The sequence below is a fragment of the Danio rerio genome, chromosome 23 (genome assembly GCF_052040795.2).
Source record: "Danio rerio strain M-AB ecotype USA chromosome 23, GRCz13ab, whole genome shotgun sequence".
Taxonomy (NCBI): domain Eukaryota; kingdom Metazoa; phylum Chordata; class Actinopteri; order Cypriniformes; family Danionidae; genus Danio; species Danio rerio.
The window spans coordinates 10,664,455-10,683,155 of NC_141043.1; the positions used below are offsets into that span (position 1 = coordinate 10,664,455).

Genomic DNA, 18,701 nt, shown 5'->3' on the forward strand with positions numbered 1-18,701 from the left:
TTCATTTATTCATTCATTCTTTTTCTTTTCAACTTAGTCCCTTTATTAATCCGGGGTCACCACAGCGGAATGGACCACCAACTTGCAACGGATGCCCTTCCAGCTGCAACCCATCTCTGGTAAATATCAATTACAGTACATGCTCATTCACGCTCATATGGACAATTTAGTCTACCCAATTCATCTGTATCGCATGTCTTTGGACTGTGGGGGAAACTGGAGCACCCAGAGGAAACCCACACGAATGTCTGTCAAACCATATTAAATGGATTATTAGACAGCTTCACAGACACTTCTTACAACAAAACAGATGACTTACATCACTTTAGGGTGTAAAAAGAAAGAAAAGAAAGAAAAGAAAATTTCTACCATCATTACACCCTTCACTTGTTCCAAATCTATTTGAATGTCTTCCTTGTGAACACAATAAAAGATATTTTGAAGATTGTTGGAAACTAGTTTTTAAGTTTTTAGAAAAAAAAAAAACACTTCAACTCATATGATCTGAATACATATTATTATATTATATTATAATTTTACATCAGAATAATTTACTCTGTCTCAGTTACAGAAAGAACAGCAACAACAATAAAAAAAGATAATTAAATAAGTAATTAAAATAATAATAATAACAATGTGATGAACACAAAAACAAGTTTAAGTTTATATCAGAACACCATTGTTACTGATTTAGTACTTTTAGATTGAAGCAAAATCTTTTCACTTTCAAAATAATATATAAAGCATCCCAATAAAACTTGTTAACCTTATCTTTGACAGAAAATGAGTTTTTTTTTTCTTAACAAAGATTAGGCATGATATATTTTAACCAAGTGTGAAAGGCTAGAGTTTCTTGTTTCCAATTCCCCAGTTGGCTAAGCTATTTTTCAAAATATTTTTTGTAAGCCTGTAAAAGTTTGGAACCACTTGGTTGTGAGTAAATCTTTATTTTAGGTTAAACTTTTCATCTTTCTACACTTTTGACCACGTATACAGCCTACATTACCCAAAATTCTAAATGCGCAGTGGTGTCTACGCGTCGACGTATCGCTGCAAGACACGCCCCCATCCGGGCATATGACACGCACTCCTTCTCCAGCATGGCGGCTTCAGGTGAGGATTTTATAGATTTGTGCATGGGCCGGTTGGAAAATTGCGGGTGTGACGCGTCATTAATGTCAGGAAAATTAATCCCAGTTGCAGATAAAGTATATCCGACATAACCCCGTCCGAGATGGAGGCGATTTAGCGCAGGGCACTGATTGTTAATGCTTGATCTTGAGTTGTGAAGGGACGCTGCGCAGAAACTGCACCAGTAGCTGTACGTTCATGCACTAGAACATACGAGTCAGCTTATTTACTTTCTATTTAGACCTCACGGAAGCGATGTATACTCCTAATCGGCTCTCAGTTTTACTCTAGTCGCGTGTCAAACCGAAAATGAATCATAGCGAAGCATGTTCTGTGTCTGTGTGTCAGCTCTGTTGTTTTTATTCCACAGTAACGTTAACTGTTTTGTTTTTGACACATGAATGCACTGTTGCTTTGCCTTGTTTTCTAAAAGACAATAACGAAATAAACAATTGTCTGAAGCTTATGTACGAGTGAGTAGTTGTGTAAGCGCAGGCGCAGAGTTGAGGGAGGGGCTGCTGTAACTTCATACACTCATAAACACTTTCCCGCGTTTGTCTCAACAAATACACAGCCATGCATAAATAAATAATATTGGAGCACATTGGTTCCTGTTCCTTGTATTAGTGCAATCGTAGTGCTCAGTCAGTATTGATTTAAGCAATTGCTACGCTGCACTCATTGATCTGCACTGTCCCATGACAAACGCTCAGCATAACACTCGATCTTCTGCACTGGCCCGGGACAAGCGATTGTTTTTATTGCCACTCTGCTCTTTCTATTGTTTCTATCTCTGATTTCGTCTAATTTGTTAACTAAATTACACATTTGCTTTGTTTATGAATATGTATCTAAGTGTAATGTTGTCTTTATTCTTTTATTTTTATTTATCATTTCCCTTTTTTATTATTATCTAACATATTCAGATTTATATTTTGGTATTTTTTACATTAAGTAAATGCAGTTTTTTTATTTATTTTCATAGTATTTTAAGAAAAAAATATTATTATATTATTTCTCTATTTTATTTGTTTTCCAATTTTGATTATTATTATTTACCCTTTCGGGTTTGCCTATATCGACAGGATTTATCGATTTTGTAAAGTAATTTTTTGCTTTGTTGTGTGGGTGTAAATGTGATTTTAATTATTGTTTTTTATTGAATATATAAATTTTATATTGACATTTTTATTGTCAAATTAGTACAATTATTATTATTTATTTATTTAATTTCTTCTTTTTTAAAGCTACATGGTTCGTTCATACAAAAATTGAATATTTATGCTCCGGAAACTTCCAAAAGGTTTTAATCAAGCTGTTTTTTGAGGTGAAATATACATTTAAATGTAAAATTTAAAGAGAGAACGAGAGAACATTAATATTATTATTTTCATTATTCCTCATCTCTTTGTAAATGACTTGACCTCTGCACTGTCCCGGGACAAGCGATTGTTTTCATTGCTGTTCTATTCTTACTGTTGTTTCTGTTCCTGATTTCAACTTTAACTCATTTGTTAACCAAATTACACCTCTCTTTATGAATATGTATCTTACTGCATTGTTGTCTTTATTCTTTATTTTTAAGTTATCATTCTCTTTTTATTATTATCTGCCATATTCTGATTTATTTTGTAATAATATTTTATTTGATGTAAATGGAAAAAGTCATTTTTATTTTTCTTTATTTTCATAATATATTTAAAACCTAAGTATAATATTTATAAATAAAAACTTTATTTTTATATTATTTTTTAAAATTTATTTGTTTTCCAATTGTCATGTGGAAAGGGGTGGGGGGGTTCAATCATTCTTCCTCATCTCTTTGTAAGTCACTTGATTTTCTGCACTGTCCCTGGACAAGCGATTATTTTTATTGCTGCTCTACTTTTACTTTAATTTATATCCCTGATTTCAACTTTAAATGATTTGTTTTAAATATTACACCTCTGTTTATGAATATGCATCTTAATGTATTGTTGTCTTTTATTTATTTATTTCTTTATTTAGCATTGTCCTTTTTGTTATCTACCATATTGTGAGTTATAGTTTGGCATTTTTTTACGTTATGTAAAGTAATTTTTTCTCTCTATTTTCATAATACTTAAAGAATATGATTCTATTATTTCTCCTTTATTTGTTTTCCAATTTTCATTATATTTACCCTTTCAGGTTTGTCTGTATTGTCAGGATTTATTTATTTGGTAAAAAAAAAACTTTGTGCATGTAAAAATTAATTTTAATTATTGTTTTTATTATTAAATACATTTTTGACATTTTTATTGTCATTAAAATTTCATTTATTTTACATTTTTTTATTTATTATTTTATTTGCTTATTTTATTTATTTATTTATTTTTGTTTTTTTAAGGCTACATGGTTAGATCATATAAAAAATTATGCTCTGGAAACTTCTAACAAGGCATGGGCCTTGGATAGAATTATCACGGTTTCACTGTATCACCGAATTTTGATTACTGCTCTAAAATAAGTTGTTTTTAAATGTCTGGGTAAATACAACAACTTTTTTTGCCCTTTGAGCACAATAGATTTTATTTTAAGAAACATTTACAATATTTTGGAACAGCAGCTTTTGATGTGGAGCATCATTTTCTGCTGGAGATACTAATGCCCTAAAAAAACTAAATAAAATTGTCAGAAAAACGTGTTAAAAAAAAACTGTAAATATACCGTAGAAATGGTATAACGGAAAACTCTTGACCTTTCCAAACCACGGTAAACCTTGAAACCGGTTATCGTCCCTTGCCTACTTCCAACAAGTTTTAATTATTAATTCTTATTCCTCATCTCTTTGTAATCAATATTGCCTTCTTTTAATTATCCTAAGTGATCTTTGAAGACTTATTTACTGTTCTGAAACCCTATAAAAATGTAGCACGAGTTTACACAATGCCATTAACTTAAACTTAAGCACATTATTTCCCTCTTTTATCTATCTTAACATATATAGAAAGTTAAATGGCTATTTATTTCACCCAATTATGCATCATTCCAGGACAAACACTGTCAGCAGCAATATTGATCAATCATCTGCACAGTTGTGGGACACATGCGTTGATATGGGACTCTTAGACACTGTGAGATCAAAATGCCATAAAAAAAAATTGTAGTTCAAATAAGGCTGGGCGATATGGCCAAATGCAATCTCGATTAACAATTTTCCTTGATATATATTTCGATATCAGTTGTCAATACTTCCACATTTAAAATAGTATCCCAACAATTCCAGACTGAAGCCACAAACATTAGAGGTTCCATAAACAACCTATTTTCAGTGGGCAATAATATTTGGGGGCAGAAAATTAGGTGCATCTCTTAATATCAACACACTTTTAGATTCCCATTCTTGCACATTTCTGCTGTGTGATTGGCTCTTAGATCAATATAGAGTAAAAAAAAAGTCCAAAGCTTATCATTGTTAATGACATCAATTTTATTGCGATTCAATGTAATATCGTTTATCAAGTTCATAATCATTAGTTCAGACAAAAATCTCAAATTTCTATGCAGCTTTCTTAAGACAAAATGGTAGAAAACATATTTTTGTGGAACCTTAAACCTATTCCAAGATTCAAATGGGATTTGCAATTGAAATGTTTGTGGGTCTATATTGCCAATGGGCTTCAGAGCAACATAATTATTCCGAAAAGAGATTGTTAGATACTTTCCTTCAGCTTTCACTGGTCACTGCAGCTTTAAAGCCAGTCTTGCTCATGCATTGAGCTGAAGAATAATGTTGACAGACGTTTGAGTCTTTGTTTTGGTTTTGCAGCAGGATGCCGTAGCCCTACAGTAAACACAGATTCACTTGCACAGAGCTGGAATGTCCTGACGGTGCAGTTTGTCACAAAAGAGCTCCGAAGCTTGTAGTAGCTCACAACAATACCTCTCTCCACGTGTTAACCGCAACAGTCCACAACATGCAAGAGTCAGTCAGGCCTGGAAATAGAGATTCTTCTTTTCCAAATGCAGCAGCTTTTCTTATATGCAAATTATGTAGGGCATGTTCCTTTTGACACCAAATTACTTTTAAGGCAAAGGAAGTAGACTGATTTGACACTGTTTAACTGCACATTTGTGGAGCTTCTGGTTTGTGATCTATCAAACATCCTTAAATCTTTAGAGATTGAATACTTGTGAATGGGGTGTATGCACACAGACTTGTCATTTCAGATAGCCAGCCTCAGTGCGTCTGGTGAGCCGTCTTTTCGATATAAAATTGCCATGTTTAAGGTTAGATTTATTTTAAGAATCAGTGATTTTCACTGCCTGATAGAAATATGATATAAACCGATTAAGAAGCATTGCATTAAATTCCATTTCCCCCTGCCATGTCTTTAAAATATGACAATTTATATTCCCCCCTAGGGTGTTTTACACCTCTAGTTTGAAAAAGTCAGGAAAGTGGGTGAGTCCAGCTCTGTTTAGGTGATAGTGTAAGAGGAGGGAAAGAGGGAAGGGTTTGCATAAAAATGGGAGTTTTCGGTTTGAGCTAGCACTGATTTTCAAAGGCAAAACAACACAGACACAGGGGAGAAAGACAGTGACTATGGACATCAGTAATAAAATTATTTGCCAAATTATTAATTTGTCAACTTTAACTGCAGTTTTGGCACTTTCACTTTCGTTCATGAACATTTCTTGCATGCTCCCTATGACAAACGAGATATTCGATGCAAGGAACTGCTGGAAGATTGTTGTTTTAATGGAATGTTTGAAATGGGAGAAAAAAACCCTCCACATTTTTCGTGACTTAAATATACTCAATCGGTAGCGACAAAAATCCTACCCGACGGTAATAGTTCAAGGTGTTTACATTCGAAGAACAGCATTTACAGCGGATCTTTCAGTCCATAATATTGTAGTGATATTAACATACTGTAAACTTAGTAACTAAACCATTTTGAAAGAGTACTGCTGACGATATTAACTAACTTTCCCATTTGATATACATAAACAAAGACTATTCATCACACACTAACCAAATCTGTAGAGACTGGACACTCAACACCAACTTAAACCGCGTCTTTTTTACGAGAAGACGAGCGGCAAATCTGGATTTCACCATTTTCAGATGTGAAAAGCTCTCAGGTAAAAAAATGTTTCTTACAAACATATTTTTGTTGTGAGCTAGCAGACCACTGTTGTCCACATGTGAGTCCAGCTGCACCCTCATAGCGGGAAATGGAAAACAAAACCTTCCTTGCAGCACATTTATAGACGCAACACTGACGACCCATGCTGGCCAGTACAGACATCCAATCTACAAGCTGGAATTCTTTGCAAGGTAACGCAAACATCTTTGCGAGATAACGCAAAACATCTTCGCGAGATAACGCAAAACATCTTCGCGAGGTAACGCAAAACATCTTCGCGAGATAACGCAAAACATATTCGCGAGATAACGCAAAACATCTTTGCGAGGTAACGCAAAAACCTTTAAAATATGTTTTCCTATCACTCAGTTTTTTTTCTCCCACCCAGTTTGTCATGGCGGCATGAATGAAACGTTCATTTTAAGTGAGTTAAAGTGAAACTGCCAAACTGACTTCTACATAGAAGTCAGGCATCCTGCTGATTTGATTCAGAAGGGCATTTTTTTTGTCAGATGGCCTACTGGTCAGGCATACATCCACGCTAAAATGTCAAGGTGAAAGTCACCATAGCTTGCTTTGGATAGACCCAGCTCCCAATCCAACTTTGAGAATAGATTAACGGCAATATTTTTTTCATCGCGCGATATGAGTCTTGCGTTAACGCTGATAGCGGCCCAGCACTAATAAAAACCCATCACAGATACACATACACACAAATATTTCACCAGAAATTATATTAACTATTAATGTAGATACAGGATAAAATAAAAGCATTAAGTTAATTAGGCAAAATTTTTTAATTAAAATAAATAGAATGAGCAAATCATATAAATGTTTTACAGACAAAAAGTGATGTTTTAATTAAAATTTTTTCAAATGAAGCATCGATTACTACAAATTAATTTGATAGATTTTTGTAATTAGTTAAATTGAATAATTTGATTATTCATTTAATAATTAAGATTCATTAATTAAGTTTCAGGCCTTTTGTTAATCGATTTTTTATACTTGTGTTAAACCATTTTGTTCTCATAAATGTTTTCCAGTCATATTTAAAACTTGAAGAAAAAATGTTTATTTGCAGTGCTTCGTTGTATTGTAGTTCTTACTTTCAGCTTCAAAGCAGTAATCGACTGGTTTAATTCTTGTTTTATATAATGTTTTAATTAAGGCTGCACAATATATCAAAATGATTGAAATATTTTTGTGTGCCTGACACAAGCACACCCATTAAATACTTTAAAAGCACTTCAGGCAGTGTAGTTACATGCCAACATGCATTTCTGAAAGCAAGCTAAGTGGACATGCTAGTTTTCTTGTTGAAAAATCGAATGATTTTAATATGTATGATAAAATATAAGCATTCAAGAAGTAACTCCACTCTGTTTCAAGTGCTTTTGTTTATTAAAGGTTGTGTAAAATTAAAATAAAGATGTTTTAAATGTTTGTTTCAGTCTGTTAGTCTTATGCAATTTATATCTGCAGTCTAGTGTGCACTAAAACAGTGACAAAATTCACGTTTAGATAATATAAAACTGATATAAACATCCAAAGCTTGCAGTGTGTCAGGTCCACCTAAATGGATCAAAATTTTTTCACACCACCTCATTCTTCTGTTTCATCAAATGCTTTTTAGTATGTAGCATCTTGACTGGCAGAGCTGTGATAAAAAAGAAAATGCTACTGTCGTCCTGCCCTCTCTTCAATTTCGCTTCAGTTGAGGTTTTGTCAAACATCAAATAAAATGCACTTTCAAAGCACTTTACTGCAACTTTTATTTGATTGTTTTTAAAACTATAGCAGTGGAGCAAAATGAATTTGTGTTAATAGCGATATTTTGTTTGTTTGTTTGTTACAATTGTGTATTTATTTTATGCAGTTGTAAAACATGGCTGTTTACTTTCAGAAGTTGTAGTGATGTTTTATGTTCTCTGAAATAATATAAAACAAGTTGATTTATATATATATATATATATATATATATATATATATATATATATATATATATATATATATATATATATATATATATATATATTAGGGATGTAACGGTATCAGAATTTCACGGTACGGTAATACCTCGGTATGAATGTCACGGTACGGTATTTATTGAATCATTTACAGGAAAAAAAAAAACTTTTGAAAATACTCCAAAAAAGTGTCAATGACATACAAATTAGCCATCTATCTGTTAGCTTTGAAACAGGAACTTCAATTTTAATAACAAAAAATTATTAAACCATGTAAAAAAATAAAGTTTCAATTTAGTATTGTTAAAAACTCATCACATTTAACATTTAATCACTCACTTAGATAGAGATGGGTTTAAAGAAAAATTATCATATAACTATTATCTGGTAAAAGCTGGTATCTCTGGGTATTTACAATGTCCCCTGCAACAGAAAAAACCCCTCTCATTTGGGACTGAGGATTCTGGGACAAGAGAGATATGACTTGGCCCATGTTGACAGCAGTGGGTAACGTTGTGCATTGTCTTTCCCCCACTTGAGAAGACAAACCATGAGTGAGATAGAGATCTCTTTGCGGTACAAGTCAATGTCTGCATCAGTCTGAACAGTGTGCTGTGTTTCTGCAGTCCCCATGACTGTTATTAGTCGTATTCCCCAACTTGCAGGCACGTGCAAACATAGGGCTCAACCTGTGCAGTGCACATGCCCTTTTTAGTCTTGGATAGAAAATGCCCTTCCAAAACGATCAAAAGTGCCCCTGCGACGCGACACAACCTCCGTCCAGTCCAGCCCTTCAGTAGGCGCGCGACAACACCTCTCTTGAATATGCGCGCTCAACCCCCCCTCGGCGCTTTACAATACGCGCGCCACAACACAGCTGATCAGAACGCGCGCGACAGCACCGCTATTCAGCACGCGCGCGGCGACAACACCCGCTTTAGGTTCGATCATTTCCATCTTTTTTTCATCTCCGCTACTAGCAGCACACTCCATTTCCGCATTACTGGATCTGTAGCGACAACAGACCGCAAAGGATTATGGCCACGCCGGGGCTGATGGGAAATGAAGTTTCAGCTACCTCCCGTTCGCTTCATTCGCCTGAGCAAATTTTCTCAGAAGACCTATAGTTTTACCGAGTCATGCGACTTCGGTAATATCGAAAAAAATTAATATTGCGGTATGACGGTATTTACAATACCGTTACATCCCTAATATATATATATATATATATATATATATATATATATATATATATATATATATATATATATATATATATATTTTTTTTTTTTTTTTTTTTTTTAATCTAATATTGCATATCACTTTTTTAAAATCACACACAATTTTGTTTTAAAAAAAATCCCTTTGGGAGAAATAAATGGGAAAGATACTCCGCAACTAGCATTGCTAAAAAGTGGTCCTGCACCAATGAATGATTTTTAAGTTAAAGCAAAACTTTTATATTCATACTTACTGTTTTGTATTTGTGTTTGTTTTCATCTGCGATGCTAATTTGTATTTCAAACACTTTCCTGCTGTTTACTGCACATGCTAATTGTCTGTTGTTGTTGTTGTTTTTTTTCAGCTAAAAAGAATAAGAAAAAGGGTAAGACCCTTACCCTGACTGACTTTTTAGCAGAGGACAGTGGTGGAAATGCTCCACCCAGTTATGCGCCCCCGAAGCCCACGAGCTGGGCCGACGAGACCGATGACCTGGAGGGAGATGGTGAGATTCAGATAAAAGAAAAAAGACATTTTAACCAAAAATATCCTCATTATTTTCTCTCCCTCGAGTATTTCAAAACTTTAATTTCTTTCTTCTATTGACGAACACAAGGGAAGTTGTGCTAAATATTTTTGGAAAAAATCAACCATTGTAGGAACAAAAACAACACTATGGAAGTCAATGTTGTTTTTTAACATTCTTTAGAATATTTTCCTGTGTGTTCAACAGAAGGAAGTCTCATTAAGTATTTACCGCATTTGAATTGTTGCCAATCGAATATCTATTTTTATTCTTTTATTCACTTTAATCTCCAAAATCATTAAAAAGTTTTTTTAGATTGCCAAATATTTTTTTGAAGAAATACTTGCGTGGTGTAGAGGCTATTTTCACATATAGAGCTATTAATAAAACATAATATTTATAGTTGCTGTCTATGTTTTGGACTTTCAGACTTTCTTTTTTTCTGCAAAACACATGAAGGTATATTTTGCACAATATTCAAGCTGCTCTTTTCCATTTTATAGAGGCATTAACACAACTGCACTGAAAAAAATGAATGTTTAAAGTTTTGCTTTTCTACACCTAAAATTAACTTTAAATTTAATAAATTAATTTTACATGTCTTTATCAATTCTTTTAGATGTTACAAGTTGAAGTAAGTTTTCTATAAACAGTGTCAATGTGGTCATGTCATTAGTCCATAAACATTTCCTGTCTGTTATCAAACTATTTCATAACTGTAACAAGAGGCAATTCAATTGTAACCTTATGTTAAATCAGCTACATTAAAACACGTTAACAACGTAAAACATTATTTATCAATATGTGGCTCTTTTTGGATTCTCGGAAGCTATAGAAATTAAAAATGTAAAACAGGAAATACCAATGTTTTCGTTTACATCCCTCAAACGGTCTATTTTAACAGTGTATATAGGTTGTAGACACTCCGTATTCAAATGTTACAGTTTTAATGTGTTCACAATTGCTTTGGAGCCGTTTCCCTGAGTTATTTTTTGTAGCCTCTCACAATGAGCCAAAGAGCAGTTTCTAGAGGCTTTTCTCTTTAAAATACGCTTTCACAGTTCATAGAACTACTGATAGAAATGAATGCATTTAGTTGTGTTTGCACTGCTTGAAACATTTCTAGTGCTGCAACTTGTACAAAAGCCATTTAGGGAAACTAAATTAGCTCCTACATCAGAGTAGGGTCTAATCCAGTGCAGAACTAGGAACTACAGTGACACAAATATTCACCACAGAGTTCATTTGGTGATGGAAAACCTGGATAAGTCATGGAAATTTGACATGGCATTTTCCAAGAAAAGTCATGGAAATTAGTTTAACAAATATCTGTATATTTGAATTAGGGCTGAGCGATATTTAAAAAATCTGACATTGTGATATTTTGTATTTCTGTGATATATATTGTGATGTAATAAAGTGATTTAACAGGTTTATTTGTATTGATTAGGGAAATTTCGTAGGGGAGTGAATTTTAAATAATATATAACAAATAAATTACAAGCATAGATAAATAAAATATAGTAAAGATAAAAGTGAATTATATATAGTTTTCAGGTATTCACTATTCTGGTACAGATATTGAATAATCAACACTGCATAGTCTTCATTGTATATAATTTAATCTTTATTAAAGTTACAAAAAATGTCTTGTGGCCGTAAGTTTTAAAATTTTAAATATTGAAATGTTCACACAGTCACAGGCCTTAAAGGGACAGTTCATTCAAAGGTTAAAATGTACTCACTATTTACTCACACTTCGATTGTTTCAAAAGGAGTTATTAAATTACATTCTTTTCGTGTTCATTAAAAAAAAAAAAAGTAAAACTCATAAGAGTTTGAAACAAGTGAAGGGTGTATTGAAAATTAAAGGTAATTTTTGGGTGAACTATCTTTTTAAAAATGCATGCAGATGCTAAACTTTTACTCCATTATGTTTAAACTCTATATTAAACTATAATAACAACATTGCATATCCTGTGATGTGACTATTGCGGATGCACATATTGCGATATCGGTGCTGAAATGATATATTGTGCAGCCCTAACTTGAATATAGGTTAGTTGTCTTTACTTCTTTTCTGTCCTTGGCCAAAAACGCGCTCTCACATTGTTAGTGCTGTGTAAGCATGATCAAAATCAATTTTACATAGATATAAAAACAAATTTAAATGAAATAGATTGTTGCGTGTTCTATGATTTGCTGTAATAAATTTGAACATCATTGTTTTTCTTATTATTTACCATGTATATGTAGACATTACATGAAACATTACGTCATAAAAATGTACTTGAAAATTCTGGAGAAGTCATAGAATTTTAGTAGTAAAAATGTGAACCGAAAAATTCTTATCTATTTAATATGATAATATATTCATACATATTAATAAGAGTAATTATGTTTGGTAATGTTCCTCTTCACTGTATTTGAAATAATGTTAATCTTATTTCCACTTCTCATTTTATGCTTGAACCAGCAGTCTGTTCCGTCAGTGATGGGAAACCTGGCACATCGCTGCTTGATTTGAATTTTGGAGGATTATTTGAATGCATTTTATTCTGTTCCTCACACAGTGCTGTTAAAAGGGGATCAAAAGACTTGGAATATAATGCATGAGTCATTTGGATTATAATTATGGCACTCTTTATTATTATGATGTGCTTGACAACCCCTGGTCACTACTGCTCGTGTTGAATGGCAAAGAACAGCGTGTTCCACAGAATTAAGTCAGTCGTGGGTTTTCGAACGGATGAGTAAATGATCACAGAAGTATCCATGATCACCTTTCATCCTATGTTCCAGTTGAATTTGATTTAAAAAAAAAAAAAAAGTCTTTCAATTTTTTTAAAAGATTTGGAGCAAAATAATTTAGAGCCACATGGGCTTAAAATTCTATCATGATATATTCTGATATTTAATGCGACCACTATATTATTTATGATAATTCATAAGTTTCTACCAAGAGACAAATAAAGTTCTGTATCTTAAGAGAAATAATTTTTTATTTTATATTTTACACATTAAAAGGTCTTCAAACATGCCCCTGGATGCCTACTATTATTACTATCAACGATATTTAAACACACTAAAGCTCTAGGTCAAGCATTTAAAGCTTTTTTTTCATAATAAATACACAAGTGAGCAGAGTTTGCACCTTGTAATGTTATTTCTGTGTCATTCATACTGTATGCTAGAGGGTGCTCACATATTCCCCACATGTACATTGGTGACAAAGATGTCAGCTATCACTGTAGGAAGATAAGTATTTATAGATTTTACTGCTATTATCACAATAAGGCAGATTTTTTTATCATGGTGAGAATGTTTACTAGTGTATTGTAAATGAACAATATATCGCCCATCTATAGGGTAAATTTACTGCATACATGAATGATTGATGGTTAGGAATGGGTACTGAAACTTGTTACTTTATCGGTATCGGTGCTACATTATTAAAGACTGAAGTATCGATAAGCTCTGACGTTAACAGTTCTGCTATCAGTACCCGAGAATTATTGCTGGATAAACATCACTTACAGAAGCATATATCAACTGACCAACCTTTTCTAATTTGCGATATTCGTCTGCACATTTTGCAGTCTCACATAAGAAATATTTGTGTTTCCGGCGAGCGCATCAAGCACTCAGCGGAGGCACTAAGCGCACACATACATAGTTCGCGACACAGACTCGCGCGCGCACACACAGCTCGTAAGCTTGTGGAGTGAACCAAATGTGTTGTATTTCCTGAGGGGACAATGCCTGTTGCAACAAACGCAGTAAGTTGTTTTCTTGTATAAGCGGAAACGCAAGTAATCTAGCTAAGTGAAAGTATCTAAAAAGTGCATTAACTGCAATGAAAATTAATGAAAAGTTTTTGACTTCCTATAGCTGCTAACGGTAACGTTACTTCATCCACATCGTTATGACAGCAGTTAAATTAGTATAATGTAGTTAAATAAACACACATATTAGGTTACAATGAAAACAATGTATTGGTTTTCTGCAGTAACCTAAATAAAACTCTTACATCAGCTGTATTTACAAATATAGCCTATGAATAGCCTAATAATATTAATTTATGCTTATTAAGAAACTATATATAAAAAAAGCTTATTACATTGCAAGGTGCTCTAAAACTATTAAAAATACAGTTAACTCCCAAAACATTTTGCCTCATTTATGTGAGGCTATTTTCAACTGCAAAGAGCACAATAAACCAAGAAAGATCCCGACTTCTGCCTGAAACAGAGTCATTTTCCTTCAAACCATTATACATTCTTTTACAGGTAACTGTATTTATTTGTTTTACACTTATTAGTTTCATTTTATTTTACATAAAAAAATGTAATAATACTAAGAACTGTTGTTAATTCTGTTCAATTTGATTTTTGTTTTCATAAAAAAAAAAAACACTACAACAAGTACCGATAATAGAACCCTTAAAGTACAGAACCGATAAGTGGTATCGATAAATGTAGTAATACTGTTAAAACCTTAACGATACTCATCCGTATTGATGGTACATTCATTGTCTGAATAGTTTTTTTGCTTTCTTTTTTTCTTTAACCTCTTATTATCCTCATGTTTATTATTTATGTAATTATTTTAAAACTTGTTTTTATTTAAATATCTTTTCTATTTATGTTGGCACGTTCACATCAGACACGGATGAAGCATCAAGTGCGAGTGACTTACATGTTTGATATATGCATAAACACGATTACACATCCTGCGGCGCTATTCACAAATTGAGCGAATGACACGGTTAGGACTGCGTTGTTTTGTGTTTCCGTGTGTTTGATTTTGATTCTAGATTGGGGGCGTGCCTTCAGCGCACCTGATGCTGGTCAGCGGCCTTATTTAAACCCCGGCAGAGAGCTTGTCAGGGCCGCTGTCCATTCACTTGGCAGTTGGCCAGAGCTGCGCTCCAATTTGGGCATTATGCTTTGTTTCGCATCCATACACTATCACTGACAACATTTACCACATCCATTCATTTGCATTTCACACTGATTGAACATACTGATACTGATATTTTGATTATATAATTTAAATTGAGTTAAATAAATCTTCTTTTTGATTATACTTCTCCTTGTCGTCTCCCTTACTATGTTACATCCCTGAGTAAGGTGTAACATATGTTTGTTTTTTGTTTTTTTAATAATCACATTGAAAATTGATCGTTTAGCATTCGGTTCGCGTAAATAGCAGAAGTTGAAAAATCTGATCTTTGGTGGACATTGGCACCACGATAACCAATCAAGCTTACTCTAGTAGAGGCATGATTATGATATAGCGCCTGTAGTTGGTGTCCTGAAGGGAAATCCTTCTTCCAAACCAGGACAACAACTATTAACTAGTGGCTTATTACCTGCATATTAGTAAAATACAGGCTCTTTATTAGTACTTTTAATGTACATATTCTGCAGGATCTTATTTTGCACCCCTAATCCTGCATCCTACCCATTACCTCAACCCAACTCCTACCTTATTAACTATAAATAAGCAGAAGCTATTGAGGCAAATGAAGATAATAATAGCAAGAATTGTACTTTAAAATAAAGTGTGACCAATAGGGATTTATAAATATAGATCCTGTAAATGTGCAAATGTGAAAATAATAAAAAAGAATTATTCCTAATCGATTGTATCTTGGTTTTCAGTTACTACATCCTGGCACACAGAAGATGAGGTGTATCGCGCACCACCTATCGATCGCTCAATTCTGCCGACTGCTCCACGTGCTGCACGCGAGCCCAACGTGGACCGCTCTCGTCTGCCCCGCAGCCCTCCTTACACCGCCTTCCTGGGCAACCTTCCCTACGACGTCACCGAAGACTCCATCAAAAACTTCTTCCGCGGACTCAGTGTGAGTTTACTGATCCTGTGGGAGTGACTGCAGAAGGATGTGCTTGTGAATCCTCTCAATAGGGCTGCACGAGATTGGAAAAAAACTGACATTGCATTATTTTCATGCACTGCGATATATGTAGATATAAATGCTAGTTCAGCAGATGACTTGAATAGTTTGCAAATAATTAATAATTTGATCAGTTGGAATGATTCATTAGGCAAACGTATCTGCATTAAATATCATTTAAAATATGACAAGCATAGCTAAATACAACAGACAAATGATGGAAATAAATCATTTATTATTTTCTGAAGAGTCAAACAGTGTAGTCGCAGAAAATAAATAATCTATAATATTAACACTGTAATTTAATTAAATTTATTTAATTATATAATATTTGTCATTATTTATTAATATATTTACAATATCAATTTAACTTTAAGCTACAAACCTTTAATTTATTGTGCCCAAGTGGCTCAAGTTTGCTTTAGATTCTTACAGTCAGGACTTAAAACACATGTAAAAAATAAACTTTCACTTGAAAGTTAAAATGTGAAATTGCTCCACTATGTTGTTAACCATAATGTCTAGTCAACTATAAATCCCAACTACATTGTAGATCCCACGATAAGACTATTTTAGACTTGCACATTATTATAGTGATGCTGAAACCATATATTGTGCAGCCCTAGTATACAAGTATTAGTGGGGCCTATTGTAATATCAAAACTAACCTCAACAAATAGATTTTCCAATAGGCTTTGAGTAGATATGAACACTGCATGTTTCATAATCAAAATTCAGTATGGAAGAGTGTATCCTTGAAAATAATGAGTGTTTTCAGAAAGGACTCAAAGTTTTTCAAAGGCATTTCGTTTAGTCTATTCTGTAATACTTGGTAAAGCACCGTTTGAGATCTCAGAGCTGGAGTTGGCTTTTTTTGTTGATGAAACTGAAAACTGAAACTAATCCCTCTCTATTAGATTTGGGTTTTGTTTTCCATACCGCTTCCGAATCGACACTTTAAAAAAAAAAGCCACAAAGATGTCTCTGACACACACACACCTGTTTACTGTACAAATTACATTTTAATGTTTGCATTTAAGCTTAAGTACAGACCTTTCTGTGCTCATGTAAATGTTCTTGTTACCATTTAATAATAAAAAAACAAATTAGCCATGTCAATAAATCAAATAGTTTTTAAAAGAAATAAAAAGCTTTACTCCTAATTAAGATTTTAAATATTCAACAAAACTGGTGTAACGAAGGGTCTGACACAGAGGGATCCATTTGCAGTGGATTTATTAAACAGAGTTTAATAACAAATAGCACACAGATGTTAAGCGTGTGCGAACTCACATCAAACACAGTTGTAGTTTGTCGAAGGGCTGGCGGCAGGCAAACACAGGGTGAATATTCAGGCATGGGTCAAAGGCAGGCGGCGAGGATCAAAATCAGGATGCAGGCTAGAGTTCAGGGCAGGCAAGACAGAGTCGAAATACAGTCCAAAGTTTTCAACGAGAAAGCATGCAAGGATCAGAAAACGCTCAGTAGTGTTAGCGGGGCAGAACAAGACTTCGCACTGAAGCAGCGTCTGTGTCTGCTGCTTATATGTGTGAGGTGAGTGATTAGGAAATGTGCTGCAGGTGTATGTGCCAATCAGTCAGTGGGAATGACGTAATGCTTAAAAGTCCTGTGATGATGACCTCTGCTGACCAGCGAGGGGAATGACTGGGACCGAGTCGGTGACGACTGGGGTCATTGCAAAACAATATTTAATACAAAACTGCTCATAATATTTCTGTCTCCGTCAATCACTCTGACCCAGTAAAATTTTACAGCAGTTGAGAAACTGATTGCTCCTCTTGAAATGTTGTAAACTGTAATGACCAGAACTGCTCACATGCTGATATTATAACAACCTATCGATAAACAGTCTTCTGTTTCTTCTCCGTGCTGCTGCTATCTGTGCATTAAAGATCTCGCTGAAACATGGAGAGCAGCTTGAGATATGATTAAAATGGACTGAGGCAATCGTGAACAGTTTGCTGAACTAATCACAACATTTTTAGAGGGGCTGATTTTAAATGTTACCTAGCGAAGACCATAGTTTAAGCGCATTTGATGTAGCTAGCTTAGTTAACCGCTGCTGTCAGAGGACTGAGGTCTAGTTGCTTCAGTCACACACTTTCGAGAAGTTTCATTTGCAGAAAATTTGTGCTTTTTCAAATTTGAAATGCAAAAACAAAATGCACAATGGAAAGATTGTTACAAAGACATCATGGATTTGTATCTGTCTGACAGCCCATCAATGCAGTTACTAGTGATCATGCATATGCAGACATTTAAATGGTACTGAAATTTGATTGGGCCTGCTTCACCGGGTTTTGGTACTCAACCATACAGTCAAGTCACAATTATTTCTTTAGAGCTTTATACAATACAGATTGAGTCAAAACCTTTTGGATGAATATGCGAAAATGAAAATCAGAAACAAAATTTCATAGCTGTTAACTATGAATTCTAACTATGAAGAACTATAAACTTACCCATATTTAGTTTACAGAATTACTGGTTTTGGTTAGTTCAGTGATCAGTACTTATTTTAGCTGGTGATGAGCTTCACATATCAGCTTCACAGATTAATCATTATGTTTAAAGAGTAAATCTGTTATGAAAACAGCATTCTTTATAGTTTCCAACTTTTTGTTTAATCGATGTTCTTTTACTAGATTTGTACAGTTTTAATTTTTAGAGATTTCACTGTTAAATAGTTTATAAAGTAATCTGAGTAAATATTGTTCATCAAAAAAACAAAAGCATATATGGCAGTTTTTTAGGGCTGTTAAGTGATGAAAAAAATTTACGTAAATAATCACACT

At 33.7% G+C, this 18,701-nt stretch overlaps 1 protein-coding gene across 3 annotated transcripts in view; it reads left to right on the plus strand.

The window, feature by feature from the left end:
* The first annotated feature begins 1,045 nt into the window (after positions 1-1,045).
* The window catches only part of eif4ba (eukaryotic translation initiation factor 4Ba), a 52,566-nt gene continuing 34,910 nt past the window's right edge, over positions 1,046-18,701 (plus strand). For 2 of the 3 annotated variants that reach the window (XM_087305708.1, XM_087305709.1), the window contains exons 1-3: positions 1,085-1,113; positions 9,801-9,941; positions 15,629-15,834. In XM_087305708.1, the coding sequence (XP_087161834.1) occupies positions 1,101-1,113; positions 9,801-9,941; positions 15,629-15,834 (360 nt within the window). In that variant the 5' untranslated portion in view covers positions 1,085-1,100. 3 annotated transcript variants of the gene reach the window in all.